The 25499-nt window shown below is 38.3% G+C and overlaps 1 protein-coding gene and 1 pseudogene across 1 annotated transcript; one reads left to right on the top strand and one right to left on the bottom strand.

Annotated features, from left to right (window-relative positions):
- Positions 1–232: 232 nt before the first annotated feature.
- LOC149493316 (uncharacterized) lies at positions 233–21625 on the top strand. The gene is made up of 6 exons (XM_089715466.1): positions 233–329; positions 442–1686; positions 1768–2674; positions 16698–17875; positions 18350–20332; positions 21234–21625. The coding sequence occupies exons 1-6, from the start codon at positions 233–235 to the stop codon at positions 21623–21625; spliced, it is 5802 nt and encodes a 1933-aa protein (XP_089571592.1).
- On the bottom strand, positions 15764–15842 carry LOC149493317 (small nucleolar RNA R71; annotated as a pseudogene).
- Positions 21626–25499: the final 3874 nt, after the last annotated feature.

Raw genomic sequence — 25499 nt, 5'->3', positions numbered from 1 at the left:
TACCAAGACTATAACTAACCTATATATAAGATAGGCGTATATAAAGGAGATCAGAAATACAAATTATAAAAACAGAGATAAGTAGTTAGTGCTTAGCTTTATCCTTAATACAGGACATGTTGTCAAGAAGTGCTGGAAACTCAAGAAACTGTGTCATTTATTGTTCAATTCGACAAATACGAAACCATAGGTTAATCAAGTTGCTGTTGGTGCATCTGAGACAGCGTGGATAATGGATTCTGGGGCTAACCAGCATGTTACCCAAGACTTGAATAATATGTCTCTGCATTCAGACTATGATGGTACTGATGATGTGGTTCTAAGTGATGGTAATCAATATTCTATATCTCATACTGGCACTATTTCTTTAAACACTTTGTTACATCCTTTGAAACTAAATAATGTGTTGTGTGCCCGGATTGAACAAGAACCTTATTTCAGTTTACCAATTCTGTGTGTCTAATAATGTTGAGGTATCTTTTAACCCTTTTCTGTTTACTGTAAAGGACATGTGCATGGGGGCTTTACTAGCGGAAGGAAAACCGAATGATGGTGTTTATGAATGGCCAAAGACGTTTTCTCAGCGTGTGCAACCATCGGTTTCACACATGTTGGTCACTTGTCACCCTTTATGGCATAGGCGTCTTGGTCACCCTACTACTCAAATTATGCATTTAATTTTCAATCATCTTAATGTGTCGTCCACTTCTATTGTTGAGTTTAAGTTCTTTTGTGATTCTTGCAAATGTAATAAAATGCATAAGGCACCGTTTAGTGAATCTTCAATGTGGAGTTCTGCTCCTTTGGAATTAGTTTATTCAGACGTTTGGGGTCCAGCTCCAGTTCTTTCAATTGATGGGTTTAAATATTATGTGCTTTTTGTTGATCATTTCACAAAATATGCTTGGTTGTTTCCTGCCAAAAGAAAATCAGATGTTTCGATTATTTTTCCTCAATTTAAGAAACTAGTTGAAAATTATTTTGGTAGGAAAATTGTTTCCCTTTATTCGGACAATGGAGGAGAATTTATTCATTTAAAATCCTATCTACAGGAGAATGGCATTTCACACTTTCTTACTCCGCTATACACTCCAGAACACAATGCAATTGCAGAACGTCGACATCGACATATTGTTGAAACTGGACTAACAATGCTTCATCTAGCCAATTTGCCCTTGCATTTTTGGTCTTATGCTTTTCAAACAGCAACCTATTTAATTAATAGAATGCCCACAAAAATTCTGAAAAATGACTCTCCTTTCTATTGTCTACATCGTCGCCAAGCAAATTATACTAAACTCAGAGTCTTTGGGTGTCTCTGTTATCCCTGGATCAGACCATACAATACCAATAAATTACAGCAACGGTCGGTTCCATGTGCGTTCCTTGGATACTCTCAGAATCAAAGTGCGTATAAATGTTTCGATCCCAAAACCTCTAAAGTTTATTTGTCTAGACATATGGAATTTGTTGAGCACAACTTTCCCTTTTCCTCTCTTGAGTCTAAATTGGAACGTCCGTCGACTGAAATTATTGATAAATGGTCCCCAAGTCATTTTATTATTCCTAGTTCTAACGTTTTACAGGTCCATGAATCTACACCATCTGAGGTTCTCTTGCCACAAGCAACGGCTTCTACTGCAATGTCTTCTTCACCAAGAAACAGCATGGTTCAAGATAGTTCAGGTATGGGTTCTAATTTTGAATCTACAGATGACTTTGTGGTTGTTAGTGATAATTAGATTGGTGGTACATATGGTCAAATAGAGGCTGCTGTTGATGAGAATGCAGCTCGTTCCACACATCCCATGATAACTAGGAGTAAGAACAATATTGTGAAACCAGTAAATCGACTATGTCTTTCAACAGCTGCTGCTCCTAAGTTATGGGTTCTGAAAACTGTAGCTCAGGCGTTAAAAGAACCGAAGTGGAGACATGCCATGGAGGAGGAATATTCGGCTTTAATGAAACAACAAACCTGGAAACTTGTTCACCCGTCCGAAGCATCGAATGTGGTCAGATGTAAATGGTTATTTAGAATCAAATATGATTCTGCGGGTAATCCAGTCAGGTATAAAGCAAGACTTGTTGCACGGGGATTCACTCAAAGACCTGGTGTGGATTTCGATCAAACCTTCTCTCCAGTGGCAAAACATCCAACTATTCGGGTAGTACTATCAATTGCAGTAATGAAAGGCTGGAAATTAAGGCAAGTGGATGTAAATAATGCATTCTTACATGGTCGACTCACTGAAACTGTTTATATGGACCAGCCGACGGGTTTTGTAGATGAAAAGGCACCCAATTTTGTTTGTCGATTGGAGAAATCCTTGTATGGGCTGAAGCAAGCGCCACGAATGTGGTATCATGAACTCAAATCATTTCTTCTTTCTGCTGGGTTTGTTCAATCTCACTCAGACACATGTTTATTTATTCAATCTCTAGGAAGTCATCTCCTATATATTCTTGTATATGTTGATGACATAATTGTCACAGGGAGCAATGATTTACAGGTTGAGAAATTTATTTCAGCTCTAGGAAATCGATTCTCTATTAAGGATTTGGGCGAGTTGAGCTATTTCCTTGGTGTTGAGGTTGTTCGAACACCTAATGGGTTATTCTTGACCCAACAAAATTACATTCGAGAGCTGTTGGAAAAAGTGAAAATGGAAGTGTGAATTCCATTTCTTCCCCAATGGCACCATTAGTGACATTGTCTTTAGATCAGTGACATTGTCTTTAGATGATTCGGCACATATAACCGATGCTTCTATATACCGCACACTGATTGGGGGTCTTCAGTACTTGTTATTAACAAGACCAGATATTGCATATGTTGTAAATAAGCTGTCCCAATTCACTACTCGACCAACTGAAAACCACTGGACAGCAGCTAAACGGCTATTGCGTTATTTAATTGGCACCTTTGATCATGGATTATTTCTACACAAAAATAGCAAGGGTGTGTTACACGCATTTTCTGATGCGGATTGGGCGGGGAACTGTGATGACAAAACCTCAACCAGTGCACATATCATTTATCTGGGTAAAAATCCGGTTGCTTGGGCTTCTAAGAAACAAAGAACTGTAGCTCGCTCCTCAACAGAAGCGGAATATTGATCGCTTGCTGCTACTTCTGCTGCGGTAATCTGGATTAAAAACTTACTCCAAGAGTTGCATCAAATAATAGAGGAAGTGCCAGTGATTTATTGTGACAATTTGGGTGCAACTTATGTTGCAGCAAATCCAGTATTTCATTCGCGCATGAAACACATAGCAATTGATTATCATTTTGTTCGCACTCAAGTTCAACAAGGCACGTTGTGTGGTTCTCATGTTTCATCAAAGGATTAACTGGCTGATCTAATGACGAAGGCGATGTCAAGTCGTGAGTTTCTTCGTTTGCGGTCCAAGATTGGCATTGCTCAACGTCCTGCCATCTTGCGGGGGTGTATTAGATAATCATTGTGAAACAGAATATTATTTTGTAACTAGATATTGATAGGCTTGTAAACTTTTGTATAGCTGTTTAGATAGGTCTCTCTCTTATCTCTTTATGTATATAAACGCACTTACACATAATGAGAAAATAACAACTTCTCCAAATACTTTAAAATTTAGGTATTCTAGTTGCTATAATACTCTTTCTGAGTTTGGTACTCTTGTTATTTATTTGTATTTTCATTCTCAAATTTCAAAGGAATACATGTCATTTTAATAATTTAATTATTTAATTATTTTTTTTAGATAATAGAAGAGAGCCGAGCTCTAAATATTAGCAAGTCTTGACTGTACTATACCACAAGCATCATAAAACAAAGAATCACCAAAACCAAATGGTACTTCTGAAAAATAATGAACCCAAGGGATAGGATCTAGCATGTTTAGATAGAAACAACGAGAAGAGCACCTTGTCAAAATTAAAATAAAAATTACAAAAAAAATTTTCATATTTTCATTTTAATTTTATAATAAATAATCTTTTGTTATAGAAAAAATTGAAAAAAAAAAGAAACACTTGTCTCTCTCTCTATATATATATTATCTTCTTTTTTATTCATTAGTCCACTTCAGTTCTATGACCATAATTTAAAATATTAAGTCAACATTTCAATGTTTTTTTTTATCGTTTTAATTCTAATAGCTAATCAAACATTTAATTTTACCAAACACTTTTGCTTTAAGCCACTACATGAATAGCTAACAATTAACGACTAACATTTAATAATTGGTAGTTGCTAAAACACTTAAAAGCTATTAAAACAGCTAACAACTATTAATTTGAGTATTTGATTGATATTCATTCACAGCGGATATGGGACATTATTCCAAGCATTAGAGATTAAGAACTTTTCATTGCTAGACAGAGTCCAGATGTCCTTATTAATTATATTATAGGGTAATTTAGTATATATTTTATTTGACTTGATGAGTATTTGATTTATGATATATGATATTAAATATTAAATTTATTTTTCCGTATTTGTATATATATATATATATATATATATATATATATATATATATATATATATATATATATATATATATATATATTTGATATCGGGATTGTCTCTGGCCCTTAGGACTAACTAGCGAATATGCGTAGTTTCTGCTTTCGACCTCGGATTTGTACAAATGCCCCCTCCACACGAAATTATTTATTGTATATTATGATATATATTTTAATATTGGTAATGAATGAGTATATAATCTCTAATATAGTTTTACTACAATCTATCTATGTATAATATATATAAAAGTACGAATGGAGAGAATATTGGATTCCTAAAATGCCTCTATAGGCTTTTAATTTTATTGGTTGATTAAAGTATAATTTAGTCTTATTTATTATATAAATATTATAAATTTAATACCATTCTAATTAGAAATTTGACTTTAACCCTATTTTAATATTATATCTATTTATTATTTTTATTATATTAATATTATAAATTTAATCTCATTCTAATTAAGAATTTGTCCTATCATACCACTATATATATGTTTGGTTTTAATTACTTTTCACTATCAAGAATTATTACATCAAGCTTTTGTTAATTTGGAATTATTGAGTTTGCAATCATGTATTTTTCTTGCGGTAAGTATAATTTTCTCAATTTACAAATTAATAGAATAATTTTTATTTTATATATATATATATATATATAATTATTAATTTCTATTGTATATAATCATGTGAATATGAATATATGTAGGAAAATTTTTTCAATGACGTAGTATCGTTATTATATCCTTAGGTTTCATTGTAAAAATTAATATTTTTGACTATATATAAAAGTTAATATAAAATTGCATTATATAATAAATGAATATATATATATATATATATATATGAAATATTATTATTAAATATTATAAAGTATATATTGGATCCTAATATATTCATATTTAGAAATATTCAATTTAAATTTAAATTTTATTATATATTTATTTTTATATATTGAATTCGTAATATAATTTTTATTTAGTAATTTCCATTATATTAGAAATTCATAATATTAGTGAATAAAAATTGTATTAAAAATTCAAATATATATTTTAATAATTATTCACTAAGGTATTTTTATTATATTAATTAAAGAGTTTCTATTTGTATTTAAACTAGGAATTTTAATTTATAATAATAGTGATATATATAAAAGTCTGAATAGGAAAAACAAATATCGGGATTAACCAAGAAACTCTTATTAAATTTAGAGATGAAAAAATATTTTTAAGGACTTTAATTTTTTATTTAAAAAATTAAAGAATAAATAATAAAAAAATAAAAACTTGGTGAAAATAATTAAAGAATGTATTGCTATCTCCATCTTGTATGGAGTTTGTAATCTCTCCATTTTATGTGGAGTATTTAGTTGATTTTGCATTTGGTTTGTTTTTATTTGGACAGGCGTGCAATTTGTGAAAACTTATTAAATAGATGATAATAAATTGGATAGAATTAATTGAAATCAAAATCCCTAGTAGCTTTTAATCCTTGATTTCTTTCATCAAATTGTCTTGCTTGATTTCTTTTTATTTTCTTTTATTTATTTAAATTTAATTTCTTAAAAATAATTCTCCTTATTGTCGTCTAAATAATAGTAAGTTAACACAATTTTGGTATTTGGTACACAATCCTTGTGGACGATACTTTACTCATTCTTTATTACTTATCGCGATTTCGTGCACTTGTAAAGCCAGTTTGGGTCCAGAATTACCACCTCCAACTCCTGGGTATTGATGAAAAAAGATTACTGTGAATACCCAAATTTTGAGGCTCAAAAAGCCAGTTTTCCCGGACTGCAAACAGTCCAGCCGGACCGGAGGCCATTCAAAAAGTTCACCGAAAGTATGCCAATATGGTACTTGAAACGTCCAGAAAATTACGAGGATCACAGTACTGGTCCCGGAATATTTTTTGGAGGTCGGGAACTCCCGGAAAAACCTCCGGAACGAAAAGACTAGCCAGTCTGTCAGCGAAGGCGACGACAGCCGCCGGGAACGGCCGCGGCTGCCGCCGGCCAGGGCGGTGCCGGCCGCCGGACTCGGCGGCTCCGGCCGCCTGTCACGGCGGCGGCTGCCGTCGGCCAAGGCGGCACCGGCCGCCGGTCACGGCGGTGGCTGCCGCCGGACCCGGCGGCGCCAGCAACCGTCACGGCGGCAGCTGCCGCCCTCCAGCCCGGATTTGCCCTATAAATACAGCCCCGACACTCCGTTTTTTCTCACTCAGTCTGTGTTGATGGACGCTCCTTCTCCCCTATGCGGCAGCGGCTGCCGGACCCGGCGGCGCCGGCCGCCGTCACGGCGGCAGCTGCCGCCCTCCAGCCCGGATTTGCCCTATAAATACAGCCCCGGCACTTCGTTTTTACTCACTCAGTCTGTGTTGACGGACGCTCCTTCTCCCCTACGCTCCTTGCGATTCTTTACTGCTTTTCTGCATTTAACATAGGCTTTTATTATTTTGTTGTTGTGATACTTGGTCACTTAAATTAAATAAATCCTAAATTAATATTCCCTAAACGAGGAGCTTAATTTGGAGTTTTCAAGCTGAAGCTAAGAAGCGGCCGTCGATTAAATCAGGTACATAAACAAAACTCTGCCTATTTAATTTTAGCACTTCATGCATGTTTCTCTTCTACTCCTAATTCTACAACTGCATAAACGCATTCACGTCATCATTAGGCAGATAAACTGCCTCAATTAAATATGATTAAGCTTAAATGCCCGGTTAATTAATAATCGTGGTATTAAAGCCTAAATCCGACAATATTGGCTAAAAGTACCTAGTCAATTAATGACTATGGTATAATTGCCTTTATTTCGAACAGTCCGGCTTAAGTCCAATTAATCAATAATTGTGGCTAAATAGCCTTAATTAAACACGTTTTTTTTGGCAATAAATTGCCTATATTGCAATTCAATTGATCACTTTTGGCAAACAAATTGCCTGTAAGTAGATTAACCATTTTTAGCGACAAATCGCTTAAATCAAAATCTTTGGCAAAAATGCCTTGAATTAATCAATCTTTTGGCTGAAAGCCTTAAAATTAATCACTTTTAGCAACAATTGCCTAAATCAACTCATTTTGGCTAAAAGCCTTAAAATAATCAATTTTGGCAACAATCGCCTAAATCACAACATTTTTTGGCAACAAATTGCCTAAATCAACCTTTTTGGCTAAAAGCCTTAAATCAACATTTTTTTGGCAGCAAATGCCTAAATCAAATCAATCAATTTTTTGGCAAAATGCCTAAACAAAATGCACAAAGCATACACACACTCATGCATTAAGCATACCCATTCAAAGCCCTTTTAGAAAGGCCTATCGAACTACGTTGACTTTGATCTTCCATTCAAACGGAAGTACGTAGGCACGTTTGGGATTTAACCCCGAGCGGCAAGTTGAAATCACTTAAACATTCCATCGGTCCAATTACCTTGCAAAGCATTTATTTATTTGGTTAGTTCATCAGCATGACATAGTCTCGGGATCCACCTCGGGTTCGAAGATTGCGCCTTAGACATTGGGATAATTAATCTAGTAATTAGGTTAATTAAAATTGGAGTCAACTTAGGGTTTTTTCCTAGTTTACCCTAAAATAAATAAACAAGGTGGCGACTCATACATTCACGTGCATTTCTGCCCTTTGGTCATATGCATTTTTATGCCTATTTTCGGGGGAGGGGTTCACAGTTTGGCGACTCTGCTGGGGAGTAATTATGTAATCATTTTACATAAGGTGGACTACGATTGTTGAGTAAACTAACCTGCCCTTCTTTAGGGTATTATTTTACTATGCTTGGTTTTGCAGGGTACCCTAACATGAATCGAGTATTCTTTTTTTAAGAATACGAGATGAGGAAATTTGGACTCAATTTGTACAATTTAATTAAAACATTTTAACTTGTTGATTTATTTGCACGATTGAGAATCCTTTTCTCGATTGCATATAAAATGAATTTCAAATGAATTTCTTCTATTTCTGTTCAAACTTCTGAGTCTGGATAGCAAGTAGTGCTGATCGGCAGGTCTCTTTGATTATGTCGACGGACAGCCAAAGCGTCCTCCCTGTTACCGCAAACCATCCCTAATCCTTTTGGGGATGGCCCATGAGTATGCATACCGTTGGACCCACGCGAAACTCTTATTTTCACATGTGGTTAGGTATATCCATGCTCAAGGTTCAAGGGTCCCTTAATAAGCCAATTCTCTATTTGTGTCATAGCCTATAGAACCTATCCTTTAGGACTGTATGCACCCAATGATCTGAATCATATCATAAACGGATTATGACGTGATGTTGTACGCATTCATGACATATCATCACATTAAAAGGAACATAAAATACCCTTTTTAGTCATGCACAGTTGGACAAAGAGTCGATCTACTTCACTACCCTGATACATGAACCACTATACCCTAATCCCATTACCTTTATCTTATCAGGTACCCGCTGTTCGAGTGCCTATCCAAGTTCCAGTCACACCTACAGTGCTATCACCAACCTCACCAGCTTCACCAATCTCACCAGTTTCACCAACTTCACCAACTCCAACTGCACCAATGGCATCACTCAGTGACATCCAAAACCTCATTGAACAATTGGAAGCCATAATGAATGAGGCATTGGCTGCCCAAAGGACTGCCCTGATAGCTGAATTGGGTAATGGTAATGGAAATGGGACTTCGGCTGGGGGAAGTGGACCTGCTACCTCCAATCAGGGACCTGCTGCTGAACCAACAAACCCTACCCTTAACCTGGATGACATGCCCTCCAAAACTGCTTCTGAGCTGGAAGCTCAGAAAATGAGAGAAAAACTGGAACTATTGGAAAGGTCCATTACTGCCCTTAAGACACACAAGGAAGTGGTGGACATGGACTCCTTGTCCTTGTTTCCCGAAGCAAGACTGCCAACAAAATTCAAAATGCCCAATATGGACAAGTTTGATGGAACCACTTGTCCCAAAACGCACCTGAAAATGTATGTGGGTGCCCTTAACCCATTTGGATTAAGCAGCGAGCTCCTTGCTCAGTTGTTCCAACAATCTCTGACTGGTGCTGCTTTGAGGTGGTTTGTCAGCCTGGACCGGTCTAAGATGAAGACCTGGGAAGACATCTGCAATGCGTTTAATACGCAATACCACTATAATATGGAGGTTGATGTTACTCGGAGGGAACTAGAAACCATCAAACAGAAAAACAACGAACCCTTTTCCTCGTTCCTTACGAGTTGGAGGGCCAAAGCCGCCCAAATGATTAACCGGCCTTCTGAGCAAGAACAGGTGGACATAATTATAAAAAACCTGCAGCCTGTCCACCAATAACAATTACAGACCCAGTACCTACCAACGTTTCAGTCGCTCATTGCCACTGCTACGAAGGTAGAATATTTAATTCAAATGGGGCAATTGAAAGAAGACTCGGGAACCTCAAAATACAAGAAACCTAGCCAAGCTAGCAAAGTCCACGAAGTGGCAAGCATCACCCCCACGAATCCTTTCCGTGTGGGAAATATGAGAAATGGCTGTCAGTCAAGAAGAACATATACTGATCTCGGAATGCCAATCCTTTTAGTGTTCCGAGAGGCTATCAAAGCTAATTACATTAAGCCTTTGGAAGCCAGGCCACCACCCAACCCATTACCAAGGAACTACAGAACCGACGAATACTGTGAGTACCATCAGGGTAGTGGGCACAAGACTGAAGCGTGCTAGACGTGATAGGTGTTAATTCTATAGTGTTTTAATACAGTTTTTATTTGAATTTTAGTAAGTTTTATTGCTTTAATTTGATTTTAAATCACTTTTAGTATAATTATGTTCAAAAGCTTCCTTGATCTTTAATCCGCTTGATCTAAGAAAAAATTGCAGAAATTTGGCGCAGAAAAGAACTTTATAATACAAGGCACTTAGCTTCTAGCACGCCCAGGCCGTGCTAAAAAGCACAACCGTGCTAGAAGCCAAGGAAAACAAAGGAGAGACAGAAGAGAGCACGGCCAGGGTGTGCCAAAAGGCACGGCCGTGCTATAATGGGACCAGGGCGTGTCAAAGCATAGCACGCCCGTGACAACTCTAGGCAGACTTCCAGAGAAAAGCATGCCCTTGCCGTGCTAAGTGGCACGCCTGTGCCTTAATGCTTCGCTAGCCCGTGCTACCTAGCACACCCCGTGCTTCACTAGCCAGACTTCCAGACTAAAGCACACCCAGCCCGTGCAAGGAAGCACGCCCGTGCTGCGCAAGCGGAACCAGCGGGAATTTAATGCGCAAATCAAGCTTTTTCTCACATGGGCCGACCTCGGGGAGTTTCCTAAACACACTAAACAAGACCTGGACCTATTCTTGAGGAAAAAGGAGTCCTAATCAAGAAGAAATCAAGAACCTAAACAGTCATGATCTCCTATAAAGGATTTTGCACTAAATAAGGATTCTATTTCCTAAAAGGAGTAAAACTTGCCTTCAAAAAAACTCTATATAAAGAGAGGAACTTCTCCTAACAAGGAATCTCGTTTTTTATGCAATTTCCTTACATAATTCTTTCTTTCTCTCAAGATTTCAAGCATCAAAGAATTGTGCCAAGATTCAAGGAAGCCATCAACATAGTTGTGATACAGTTTTTATTCTAAACCCTTCATCTTGTTTCTTTCTTTATTGTCTTTAATTATGATGAATGATTCAAGTATGATTGAGTTTAATTTAATTACTATGTCTAGCTAAACTCTTATACTAGGGAATTGATGTAACTTAATTCGATTCCAGTTTATAATATTAGATTTATTCTTCCTTGTTCTTGTTATAACTTATTATTATGCTTAAGGCGTCCAGGCAGAAATTTTCCCCTGGATTGAATTATTTCAATAATTACATTCGGGAGAAGGGTTATTGATATGAAAAAGATAATAATTTACTTGAGAATAATAACTTGATGGGGAAGCTATATGGTTTGACTCAAGGGAGGTTTTCATAAGTTAATAAATTTTTAAGTTGTGAACTCACAAAACAACCATAAAACCTAATAATCTGATTTATGTTTAATTTCACTATTAAAGATAGGTAATTGAACTGGATTAGAATAACTAACAATAAATCGGGAGAGCTTCTTAGTGACTTTAGGGTTGTTCTCCTACTTGAACAATTAAAATTGATTAATGAACTAATAGAATAAGCTGGATAGAATTAAGTGAAATCAAATTCCCTAGTAACTTAATCCTCTGATTTCTTTTCACTTGAATTTTGTGTTTGATCTCTTCTATTTTTACTTTAAATTTTATTTACCTTACAGCGAATCTCCTTTATCGTCGTCTAAATAATAATAGGTTAACATAATTTTGGTAATTGATAAACAATCCCTGTGGATACGATACTTTCTTACTCTATACTACTTGTTGCGATTTCGTACACTTGCGAAAAACGCTGTCAAGTTTTTGGCGCCGTTGCCGGGGATTGGCATATCAATATCAATACGAATTACCCTGTTGTTAATTTAGACACTCTTTTTATTTTTACTTAATTTTCTCCTAAGAATTATTCCGGGTGTTTTATGCAAAGAAGATCGAGAAGGACTGAACCTCTAGTCTTTGATCCGGAAATTGAGCGAACTTGTCGTAGGCACAACGCTGCAAGAAAAACACGGGAAATAAAACCCGAACAAGAAGCAAACATGGCCAACGAAAACGAAAACATAAATGAAAACATAGTTGGACCACCACTTCAACATCCGGTCCGTACCTTGAGAGATTATACCACACCTAATTTGAATGGGACAACCTCAAGTATTACTAGACCTAGGGTAGAAGCCAATAACTTTGAAATTAAACCCGCAATCATCCAAATGCTCTCTACCTCGATCTAGTATGGGGGTTTGCCTAGTGAAGATCCTAATGCTCACATCACCAATTTTTTGGAAATTTGTGACACATTCAAACAAAATGGTGTTTCTGAAGATGCAATCAAATTAAGACTTTTTCCATTTACTCTTAGGGATAAAGCAAGATCCTGGTTACAATCGTGTCCCGCTGGGAGTTTTACTACATGGGATGAATTAGCTTAAAAATTCTTAGCTAAATTCTTTCCATCCTCCAAAACCACCAAGTTGCGCAATGAGATAATGACATTTGCTCATCATGATCAAGAGAGCTTGTATGTGTGAATACTCAAATTTTGACCTTGCTACAGTAAACAGTCCGGCCGGACCGAAGGCCATTTTGGACATTTACTGGAAGTATGCCAATATGTTACTTAAAACGTCCAGAATATCGCGAGGATCGCGGAACAGGTCCCGGAATATTTTTCGGAGGTCCGGAACTCCCACAAAGGCCCCCGGAGCGAGGCACGGTGTCCACACCGGCCACGGCGGCGCCTGCCGCCGGGCACGGCGGCAGCAGCCGCCCAGCCTGGGCGGCACCTGCCGCCCCACTTCCTGGGCAAGGCCTGCCGCCCAGCGCGGGCGGGCTGCCGCCCAGCGCCGCGCGGCGCGCTAGCGGGGCCTGCCGCCCAGCGCGGGCGAGGCCTGCCGCCCAGCGCGCGCGGGCGAGGCCTGTCGTCCCGCGCGGGCGAGGCCTGCCGCGCACGCGGGCGAGGCCAGCCGCCCAGCGCGCGCGGGGCCTGTCGCCCCGCGCAGGCGTGGCGTGCCGCCCAGCGCCCGCAGGGCCTGTCGCCCCGCTCAGGCGGGGCCTAGCCCCCCCACGCCACTGGGCGGCACCTGCCGCCAGCTTGGGCGACACCCTGCCGCCCAGACCAGGCGGGGCCTGCCGCCCCACCGACTGGGCGGCAGCTGCCGCGCTCCCAGGCGGCACCTCCCGCCCAGCGTGGGCGGGGCCTGCCGCCCCACCGACAGGGCGGCAGCTGCCGCCCTCCCGGGCGGCACCTGCCGCCCGGGACCCGAAAATGGCCTATAAATAGACCATTTTCAGCCTATTTCTGGTACCCCGGTCTGTGTTGACGGACGAATCCTTCTCCTTCTCACGCTCCTTGCGTTTTCTTTATCGCTTTTTGCATTTAATTTAATTTTTATTGCGTTTTTATTGTGATATTTGGACATTAAAATTAAACAAATTAAAATTAATTAATATTTCCTAAGCGAGGAGCTTAATCTGGAGTTAAGAAGCGGTCGTCGATTAAATCAGGTATGTAAACAAAACTCTGCCTATTTAATTTTAGCACTTCATGCATATTTCTCTTCTACTCTTAATAATTCTACAATTGCATAAATGCATTCACGTCATTATTTTTTGGTAAATAAACTGCCTTAATTAATTTGATTAAGCTTAAATGCCCGGTTAATCAATAATCGTGGTATTAAAGTTTAAATCCGACAATATTGGCTAAAGAGCCTAGTTAATTAATAACTATGGTTCGATTGCCTTTATTTCGAACAATCTCGCCTAAAAGTCCAATTAATCAATAATTGTGGCTAACGGCCTCATTTAATCACGTTTTTTGGCAACAAAATTGCCTACATTTAATTAATCAATTTTGGCAACTAATTGCCTACGGTCTAATCGACATTTTAGCAAACGAATTGCTTAAATCAACACTTTTTGGCCAAAGGCCTAAAATTAACCATTTTAGCGACAAATCGCGTTAAATCGACATTTTTGGCAAAATGCCTTTAAAATCAACCATTTTCGGCTCAAAGCCGTAAAATCGACATTTTTGGCAAAATGCCTTAAAATGAACCAATTTTCGGCCAAAGGCCTAAAATCAACCATTTTAGCGACAAATCGCTTAAATCGAACATTTTAGCAAACGAATTGCTTAAATCAACACTTTTTGGCCAAAGGCCTAAAATCAACCATTTTAGCGACAAATCGCGTTAAATCGACATTTTTGGCAAAATGCCTTTAAAATCAACCATTTTCGGCTCAAAGCCGTAAAATCGACATTTTTGGCAAAATGCCTTAAAATGAACCAATTTTCGGCCAAAGGCCTAAAATCAACCATTTTAGCGACAAATCGCTTAAATCGAACATTTTAGCAAACGAATTGCTTAAATCAACACATTTTGGCCAAAGGCCTAAAATCAACCATTTTAGCGACAAATCGCGTTAAATCGACATTTTTGGCAAAATGCCTTTAAAATCAACCATTTTCGGCTCAAAGCCGTAAAATCGACATTTTTGGCAAAATGCCTTAAAATGAACCAATTTTCGGCCAAAGGCCTAAAATCAACCATTTTAGCGACAAATCGCTTAAATCGAACATTTTAGCAAACGAATTGCTTAAATCAACACTTTTTGGCCAAAGGCCTAAAATCAACCATTTTAGCGACAAATCGCGTTAAATCGACATTTTTGGCAAAATGCCTTTAAAATCAACCATTTTCGGCTCAAAGCCGTAAAATCGACATTTTTGGCAAAATGCCTTAAAATGAACCAATTTTCGGCCAAAGGCCTAAAATCAACCATTTTAGCGACAAATCGCTTAAATCGAACATTTTGGTAAATTAATTGCCTAAATCAACTCATTTCGGCCAAAGGCCCTAAAATCAACCATTTTGGCGACAATCGCCTAAATTACACATTTTAGCAAACGAATTGCTTAAATCAACACTTTTTGGCCAAAGGCCTTAAAATCAATCATTTTGGCGACAATCGCCCAATCACATCATTTTGGCAAACAGATTGCCTAAATCAACCATTTTGGCTAAGAGCCTTAAAATCAACGACTTTGGCGACAAATCGCCCGACAACCGTTTTTGGCACAAATGCCTTAAAACCAACACATTTGGCGACGAACGCCTAATCGAATCAATCGATCCTTTGGCAAAATGCCTAAACAAAATGCACGAAGCATACACACTTATACACAAAGCATACACACTTATGCACAAAGCATACACACTTATGCACAAAGCATACACACTCATGCATAAAGCATACCCATTCAAAGCCCTTCAAAGAAGGCCTATCGAACTACGTTGACTTTGATCTTCCATTCAAACGGAAGTACGTAGGCACGTTCGGGATTTAACCCCGAGCGGCAAGTCGAAATCACTCAAACATTTCATTAATCCATCATTCACCTTGCAAAGCATTCATTCATCGGTTAGTTCATCAGCATGACATAGTCTCGGGATCCATCTCGGGTTCGCAGACTGTGCTTTAAACATTGGGATAATTAATCTAGTAACTAGGTTAATTAAAAATGGAGTCACTTAGGGTTTTTTCCTAGTTTACCCTAAAATAATTAAACAAGGTGGCGACTCACACACATTACGTGTATTTCTTCTCATACATCATATGCATCACATGCTTATGACATTTGGGGAAGGGGTTCACAGTATGAAGCTTGGGAAAGATTCAAGGACTTGTTAAGAAAGTGCCCCCATCACAGTTTGCCCAAGTGGTTACAGGTACAAACTTTCTATAATGCATTATCTCCTAACATCAAAATTACCTTAGATGCAGCTGCAGGTGGATCCTTTGAAAAGAAAGGAATTGATGAAGCATATGAATTGATAGAGGAAATGGCAAGCAATAGCCATTACCAAAACAGTACCGAAAGGAGAAGAACTGCAGGAGTCTATGAAATAGACGCCATTACAGCACTTAATGCCAAGGTAGATAACATGGTAAGGAAATTGGACATGTTAACTACTAATCCTGTAAATTCTGTCATGCAAATTTGTGATAGGTGCAATGGACAACATGGAATTGGAGAATGTGTCATGGACTCTTTAAATCCACAAACTTTGGAACAAGTGAACTATGTGATGAATCAAGGAAGAAAGAATTACCCTTATTCAAATTCATATGACAACAGGTTAAGGAACCATCCTAACCTATCCTATGGTAATCCTAACAATGCCTTGAATGCACCACCTGGTTTCCATCCTCCGGAAAAGAAATCTCATGACGACCTCCTCACTGCTCTTTCCAAATCACACATGGAGTTCATGAATGAAACTAGAGAAAACCATAAAATCCAGCAGGCCGCAATAAGGAATTTGGAAATTCAGTTGGGGCAATTTGCAAACATGATGGCATCTCGACCTCAAGGTACGTTACCTAGCAATACTGAAAAGAATCCAAAAGAACAAGTGCAGGCTATTACCTTGAGGAGCGGCAAACAATTAGATGAACCACCAAGGAAAGAAAAGGAAGAAAAAGAACAGCCAAAGGTGCCTATCATTGACTTGGAGGAAAAAGAAAAGGTAAAACCATATGTTCCCCCTGTACCCTTTCCACAAAGATTAAAGAAAGCACAAGATGACAAGAGCTTCCTCAAGTTCCTGGATGTGTTTAAGAAGCTTCAAATCAATATTCCTTTTGCTGAAGCTCTTGCACAAATGCCTAGCTATGCTAAATTCCTAAAAGATATCTTGAGCAAGAAACGAAGAATTGATGATCAAGAAACGGTAATGTTAACCGAGGAGTGCAGTGCGATTATCCAAAACAAACTGCCTCCAAAGTTAAAAGATCCAGGAAGTTTTTCTATCCCTTGTAACATTGGTAATCTTGACTTTGAAAAAGCTTTGGCAGATTTGGGTGCTAGCATCAATCTTATGTCCTATGAAGTTTTTAAGATGCTAGGTATGGGAGAACTCAAGCCAACAAGGATGTCTTTGCAACTAGCAGATCGTTCAATTAAATATCCTAGAGGGATTGTCGAAGACGTACTTATGAAGGTAGGTACATTCATCTTTCCTGTTGATTTTGTTATTCTTGACATTGATGAGGACAGGGAAGGATCTCTAATTTTGGGAAGGCCCTTTCTTGCAACTGCAAGAGCATTAATTGATGTTTATGAGGGTAAGTTGACCTTAAGAGTTGGACAGGAAGAAATTGTCTTTGATGTACTTAAATCGTGTAAACTTCCTATGGACTATGGAGACTGTTTTAGAATTGATGTTGTTGATGAATGTGTGGAAACCACTTTGCATGTTAAAAATAACACTAATGAATCAAGCATCTTGAATGAAAAAGAAAAGGAACTTCCTAAGCATGAACTGAAACAACTTCCACCTCATTTAAAACATGCATTCTTAGGTGAGAACCATTCTTTTCCTGTTATTATTTCTTCTCACCTAACGCTTGATCAAGAGGAAAGGTTGTTACAGGTTCTACGAAGGCACAAGAAAGTTTTAGGGTGGTCTATCTCGGATCTACAAGGAATAAGCCCAAGTGTGTGCATGCATAAAATCTTGATGGAAGAAGACTACAAACCTTCAATTGAGCACCAAAGGCGATTGAATCCTAACATGAAGGAGGTAGTCAAGGCTGAAATCATCAAACTCCTAGATGCCGGTATCATTTATCCGATTTCAGACAGTAATTGGGTAAGTCCTGTCCAAGTTGTTCCAAAGAAGGGAGGTATGACTGTTATCTCTAATGAAAACAATGAACTCATCCCCACAAGAACAGTCACAGGTTGGCGTGTGTGCATAGACTATAGAAAACTAAATAAAGCAACACGCAAGGACCATTTTCCCCTTCCCTTTATTGATCAAATGCTTGAGAGACTTGCAGGTTATCCTTTCTATTGTTTCGTAGATGGCTACTCAGGGTACTTCCAAATACCTATAGCCCCTGAAGACCAAGAGAAAACCACATTCACCTGTCCTTATGGCACTTTTGCCTACAGGAGAATGCCTTTTGGGCTATGCAATGCTCCTGCAACCTTTCAAAGGTGCATGATGTCCATCTTTTCTGATATGGTGGAAAAATTTATTGAGATATTCATGGATGACTTTCTTGTGTTTGGTTCTTCTTTCGATGCATGTCTTCATAATTTATCTATAGTAATGCAACGATGTGAAGATACTAACCTTGTGTTAAATTGGGAAAAATGCCACTTCATGGTTAGTGAAGGTATTGTCTTAGGGCATAAAATCTCTCAAAAAGGAATTGAAGTAGACAAGGCAAAGATTGAGGTAATTGAAAAACTACCTCCTCCTAACACAGTAAAAGGTATAAGAAGTTTTCTTGGGCATGCAGGGTTTTACAGGAGATTCATAAAGGATTTCTCAAAAATCACTAAACCTCTTTGCAAATTGTTAGTTAAAGATGTTCCATTTGATTTTGACAAAGAATGTTTAGATGCTTTTAACAGGTTGAAGAAGGAGTTAATCTCAGCCCCGATCATCACTACACCAGATTGGACTTTACCTTTCGAGCTTATGTGTGATGCTAGTGATCATGCTGTAAGAGCTGTGCTTGGACAGAGAAAAGACAAGAAGTTGCATGTTATTTATTATGCCAGTCGCACATTGAATGATGCGCAATTAAACTATGCAACTACGGAAAAAGAATTATTGGCTATTGTTTTTGCTTTTGACAAATTCAGGGCATATCTAATTGGAGCTAAAACAATCGTCTACACAGATCACTCCGCCATCAAATACTTGCAGGAAAAGAAAGATGCAAAGCCGAGACTCATTCGTTGGGTACTTTTATTGCAAGAATTTGACCTAGAAATTCGCGACAAAAAGGGGACCGAGAACCTCGTTGCTGACCATCTTTCCAGGCTTGAATTGGGGGAAGAAGATACAAGCGAGCTACAAATCAATGAAAGGTTTCCTCATGAGCAACTTCTTCTAGTAGCAAATGCTCAAACCCCCTGGTACGCTGACATAGTTAATTATCTTGTTTGCAGAATTCCTCCTCTAAATTTTTCTTATCAACAAAGAAAAAAATTTTTTCATGATATCAAATTCTACTATTGGGAGGAGCCATTTTTGTTCAAGTATTGCAGTGATCAGCTTTTCAGAAGATGTATACCGGAGACTGAAATAGAAAGTGTCCTTAAATTTTGCCATTCAATGGAATGTGGAGGTCACTTTGGAGCAAGCAAAACAGCTGCACGTATACTAGAAAGTGGTTTGTATTGGCCTAATCTCTTTAAAGATGCTTATAACTATGTTCGTCTTTGTGATCGTTGTCAAAGGTTAGGTAATATTTCGAAGAGACATGAGATGCCCTTAAATAGCATCCTTGAAGTTGAAATTTTCGACGTATGGGGTTTGGACTTCATGGGACCTTTTCCGCCATCATATTCAAATCAATACATTCTAGTGGCGGTGGATTATGTGTCAAAATGGGCAGAGGCTGTTGCTCTTCAAAATAACGATGCCAAAAGTGTAATGAGCTTCGTCAAGAAAAACATTTTCACAAGGCATGGCACTCCTAGAGCAATAATCACAGACGGAGGTAAGCATTTTTGTAATAAGTATTTAGATTCCCTTCTTGCAAAATATGGTGTCACTCATCGTGTAGGTACTCCATATCACCCTCAAACAAGTGGACAAGTAGAAGTCACTAACAGGGAAATCAAGAAGATCCTCGAAACCACTGTTGGACAATCACGAAAGGATTGGTCCAAAAAGTTAGACGATGCTCTATGGGCCTACAGAACGGCATTCAAAACACCTATAGGTATGTCTCCATATCGCATGGTGTATGGTAAGGCTTGTCATCTTCCTGTAGAGTTAGAACATAAGGCGTTTTGGGCCATTCAATTTCTTAACTTCAATGCAAAGGAAGTTGGTCAAAAGCGATTGTTACAGTTAAACATGATGGATGAAATGCGCCTCCATGCTTATGAAAGTGCCAAAATATACAAAGATCGCACCAAACAATGGCACGATAAGCGCATTATCATGAGGGATCTGAAGGTAGGCCAGCAGGTGTTGCTCTATAACTCTAGACTTCGGTTATTTCCTGGTAAGTTGCGCTCTAGATGGTCTGGACCATTCACAATCAAGGAAATCTTTCCTCATGGCGCGATTGAAATAGTGGATGGTAAGTCGAATCGAAGTTTCAAGGTAAATGCTCAACGTTTGAGAAGCTATTATAATGAAACCTTTGAACCCATCAAGACTACAATTGGTCTTGCCTAGCCTAAATTCAGATAAGTGCGTCGAACTTAACGACGTTAAACAAAAGTGCTCATGGGAGACAACCCATCTATTTTTATTAAATTTTCGTTTATTTATTTTTATTCCCTATTTTATTTGTCAAAGTCCCAAATTTTCTCCATAAGTGTTCTTCTGTTTAGTAAAGAGTTTTTGTAGGAAAAAGTGGAAATCCAGAACCAAGCACGCCCTAGCCATGCTAAGTGGCACGCTCAAGTCGTGCTACGAAGCAAGTCTCAACAAAGAAAACGCCCAAGTCGCGAGCGCGACATTCATATACGCGGGCGCGAGCGCGACATTCATATACGCGGGCGCGACAAGCAAATCTGAGTGTCAGAAGCAATTGGACTAGAAGACGCGAGAAGGCGCGAGCGCGATATTCATATGCGCGGGCGCGAGAAAGCACGTTTGAGAGGCAGAAAGTTTGCCAGCAAAATACGCGAGCGCGACTTTCATATGCGCGACCGCGAAAAGAACTTGAGAGGCAGGGACAAGCACGTCCCACGGCGTGCCAGATAGCACGCCCGTGCTATTCACAGACACTTTTCAATACGAGAGTCAGAGAAGAGCACGCCCGTGCCAGGTACGCCCTTTCTTTCGTTTTGCAGGTCAGAGGAGAGCACGCCCAGGCCGTGCTTATCAGCACGGCCGTGCCACGATCAGACACCCTCATTTATTGGCGCCCCTATTTAAAGAGCACGCCTCCAACCGCCCCACTGTCCATCTCGCACGCCCTAGCCGTCACCTCTTCTCTCTCAAACTTTCTCTCTTTTTCTCTTTTCTCTCTCAAATCCAACACCCTCCACACCAAATTTTCAAATAATCATCTCCAACCATGCCTCCTAGATACAAATGTAGCAGACCCGCATCCTCAGTTGCAACTCGAAAACGCCCAACTGCGCGATCCACCACAGCTCCTCAACCTCCTTCACCTCCAGCAATTCCTTTCGACTTTGCCTCATCAGAACAACAAGAAAGGTACACAAAATTATCTCTTCGGCCTATTTTATCGAATCGATTCATTGATGAAGCTGCTTTAGCACAAGTGGGTCTTAGAGATATTGTGTTAGAACCTCTTAGGCGAATAGGGTGGGGACAGTTTCTTGAAATGAAGGACTTAGTTTATGCTCCATTAACTCTAGAATTCTTAAGTTCTTATTCATCTTTTATCCGGTTTTTGCCTACATCTCCACCAAGCAAAATTCGTTTTAGGCGTCTTAGCCAGGATTTTGAACTGTCTGTGAATGAGATTAGCCAAATTTTCTGATTCCCCATAGAAAATAGTCAAATTCAAATTTCTAGTGATTTTAGTGCACGCAATACTTGGCGAGAATTTACCGGTGAAGTAAATTATAATCCTAGATATTCGAAAGCGTCAAAATTGAAAAAACCTTCCTCGCGGTATATTCATAAATTTTTGTCAAATACTATATTTAGAAGGAGTGAAAGTGATGGGGTGTTAGGTTTGAATGAGCTATATTTTCTATGGGCGATTGAGAATGGAGTCTTGTTGAATGTTGGGTATTGGCTCTGCCAGAGATTTGCAAAGGTGGCTCGAGCCGACTAAGGAGCTATAATGATGGGGTGTTTTGTAACCCGAATTGCTAGATATCTACAGGTTTGGAACCCGGCTAGGCCAATTTATGATAGTGTAGGAGGGGGGCGTGGTACCAGGCTGGATGTCGATGTTATGATTCATATGAAGTTGATTGAAAAAGTTGGGGATGCATATCGAGTAATAGGTGCCCCAGAGAATGATTCTGATGAGGAAGAAGCCGAGGCTGCAGGCGGTGCTGACATGGAGGAGGATATCCCTCCACCTTTTACTTCTTCTTTTGGTGCAGGTACATCGGGTGCTGGCCCATCGTTCTAAGGCACATCCAACATGTCAAATGATGAAGTCCTTGCAAGGATGATGTCTCGAATGGACCTCTTTGACACGCGCCTTAGCGGAATGGAAACAATGATCACAGACCGTTTCTAGTCCATTGAGATCATGAATGGCAGTCTTGATTCTAAGATGGACAACATGCAAGGACAACTGCAGACCATCCTCCAGTTTCTGCAGCCACCCCCACCACCAGAAAATTGATGGATTTCTCTTTTCTTTTCTGTTTTTGTTTATGTTTCTTTTGTTCTAATACATTGTCGTGGTTGTTTTCCCTTTTAACTTGTTTATTTGTTATGTGGATTTTTATAACCTCTTAGTAGTTTTTGTTCTTAATGTTTAGTTGCTCCTTTAGCTAAGACACTTTCCACCACCTTTCTATTGTATTGTTCAATACAATGTTGGTAAGTTTTTCTTCTTCTCTCTTACTGCTTTTCTTCAAGTAATGAAATAAGTTTGGGAAATTTATACACATTGGGGACAATGTGATTGATTGAATTGGGGGAAGGGAATTTTAGCTAAAAATTTTTGTTGTTTTTGCTTAACATGGTTGGAATGATTACAAGTAAGCTTGAAGATTCTCATGTCTAGTAATAAGTGTTAAACATAATTGATTCTCAATTCTAGCATATTTAAGTTTTGAATTTGAAATTTTGATTTAAATATGTTCATTGATCTAAATTATTTGTTTCTAGAGTTTTAAACACTGATTTTTATGAGAGTTATGATATATAGGTGTGTTTCACTCTAAAGTATTTTAAACCTCGGCATTCCTAGAACAAAACTTAGAAATCCCTTCGAGGCAAAAAAATTTAAATGTTTACGTTTTGAAAGAGATGATTTAGGCAATTTTTTGTTGAAACCTATATTTAGCCTAGACCACCTAAATTAAAAATATGACTCTTGAAACCAACTTTGAAGCCTAAAAACCGTAAATTTTTCTTCTTCACCCTCAATAAACCAAGCCATTAAAACCAAAATTCAATTTTCCTACCCTAAGTACAAAGGATTGTACGATTGAAAGATTCGATTTTTAATTAGAATGTAGCAACAAAAGAGGGAGAATTCATCAAATAATACTAGCAAATAAAGAAAAGAAGAAAGAATCAAGAAAGAGGCACATGAAAAGCAATCAAAAGAATTCAAGAAAAATAGAAAAAAAGGGCAAGGAAGAAAAGTGCCAAAATATTAAGAAAAAACCTTGTCCAAGATGCCTCTAGCTAGTAAGAAAGTTTCAAAACAAAGACACTCCCTAGAACTAGAAAAAGTTTAATTAAAATAGAATATTGAATGTTATACATCCTTTTGTACTCTTGTCTACATTTTATCCCTTTCTTTGATCAAGCAAAAGTTACACCAAGAAAGCCCCATTACAACCCAAAATAAAGACCTTCTGATCTTTTAATCGTATGCATTTATATCGTGGAGAAAGGATGACTAATTCTGCATATGGGAATGCCACTTTTGCTCTATAAATTGTCTTATTTTTAAATGCTTTAGATGATTCATGTCCTGTTTATCATAATTTGAATACGTATTAGTGTTGACAATCTCTTTAAACTTGTATTTTACTCAATGAACATGTTTTCTTCAAGAAATAAAAGACAAGCTTAAATGTGAATAGCATGGAGAACAATTGAGTCTATCCACTTATTTGCTAATCATGATATATTGAAAAGTTTATTGAGATCATCTTCAACCATGGTAAGCTAGTCATTTTCTTTTAGTTTTTTTTTCTACTTGAGGACACGCAATGGTTTAAGTTTGGGGAATTTTGATAGGTGTTAATTCTATAGTGTTTTAATATAGTTTTTGTTTGAATTTTAGTAAGTTTTATTGCTTTAATTTGATTTTAAATCACTTTTAGTATAATTATGTTCAAAAGCTTCCTTGATCTTTAATCCGCTTGATCTAAGAAAAAATTGCAGAAATTTGGCGCAGAAAAGAACTTTATAATACAAGGCACTTAGCTTCTAGCACGCCCAGGCCGTGCTAAAAAGCACAACCGTGCTAGAAGCCAAGGAAACCAAAGGAGAGACAGAAGAGACCACGGCCAGGGTGTGCCAAAAGGCACAGCCGTGCTATAATGGGACCAGGGCGTGTCAAAGCATAGCACGCCCGTGACAACTCTAGGCAGACTTCCAGAGAAAAGCACGCCCTTGCCGTGCTAAGTGGCATGCCCGTGCCTCAATGCTTCGCTAGCCCGTGCTACCTAGCACACCCCGTGCTTCACTAGCCAGACTTCCAGACTAAAGCACACCCAGCCCGTGCAAGGAAGCACGCCCGTGCTGCGCAGGCGGAACCAGCGGGAATTTAATGCCTAAATCAAGCTTTTTCTCACATGGGCCGACCTCGGGGAGTTTCCTAAACACACTAAACAAGACCTGGACCTATTCTTGAGGAAAAAGGAGTCCTAATCAAGAAGAAATCAAGAACCTAAACAGTCATGATCTCCTATAAAGGATTTTGCACTAAATAAGGATTCTATTTTCTAAAAGGAGTAAAACTTGCCTTCAAAAAAACTCTATATAAAGAGAGGAACTTCTCCTAACAAGGAATCTCGTTTTTTATGCAATTTCCTTACATAATTCTTTCTTTCTCTCAAGATTTCAAGCATCAAAGAATTGTGCCAAGATTCAAGGAAGCCATCAACATAGTTGTGATACAGTTTTTATTCTAAACCCTTCATCTTGTTTCTTTCTTTATTGTCTTTAATTATGATGAATGATTCAAGTATGATTGAGTTTAATTTAATTACTATGTCTAGCTAAACTCTTATACTAGGGAATTGATGTAACTTAATTCGATTCCAGTTTATAATATTAGATTTATTCTTCCTTGTTCTTGTTATAACTTATTATTGTGCTTAAGGCGTCCAGGCAGAAATTTTCCCCTGGATTGAATTATTTCAATAATTACATTCGGGAGAAGGGTTATTGATATGAAAAAGATAATAATTTACTTGAGAATAATAACTTGATGCAGAAGCTATATGGTTTGACTCAAGGGAGGTTTTCATAAGTTAATAAATTTTTAAGTTGTGAACTCACAAAACAACCATAAAACCTAATAATCTGATTTATGTTTAATTTCACTATTAAAGATAGGTAATTGAACTGGATTAGAATAACTAACAATAAATCGGGAGAGCTTGTTAGTGACTTTAGGGTTGTTCTCCTACTTGAACAATTAAAATTGATTAATGAACTAATAGAATAAGCTGGATAGAATTAAGTGAAATCAAATTCCCTAG

This window comes from Jatropha curcas, chromosome 10 (assembly GCF_041381405.1).
Source record: "Jatropha curcas cultivar XTBG-Jc1 chromosome 10, XTBG_Jcur_1.0, whole genome shotgun sequence".
Classification (NCBI taxonomy): Eukaryota; Viridiplantae; Streptophyta; class Magnoliopsida; order Malpighiales; family Euphorbiaceae; genus Jatropha; species Jatropha curcas.
This window is presented reverse-complemented; position numbering and strand designations above follow the sequence as displayed.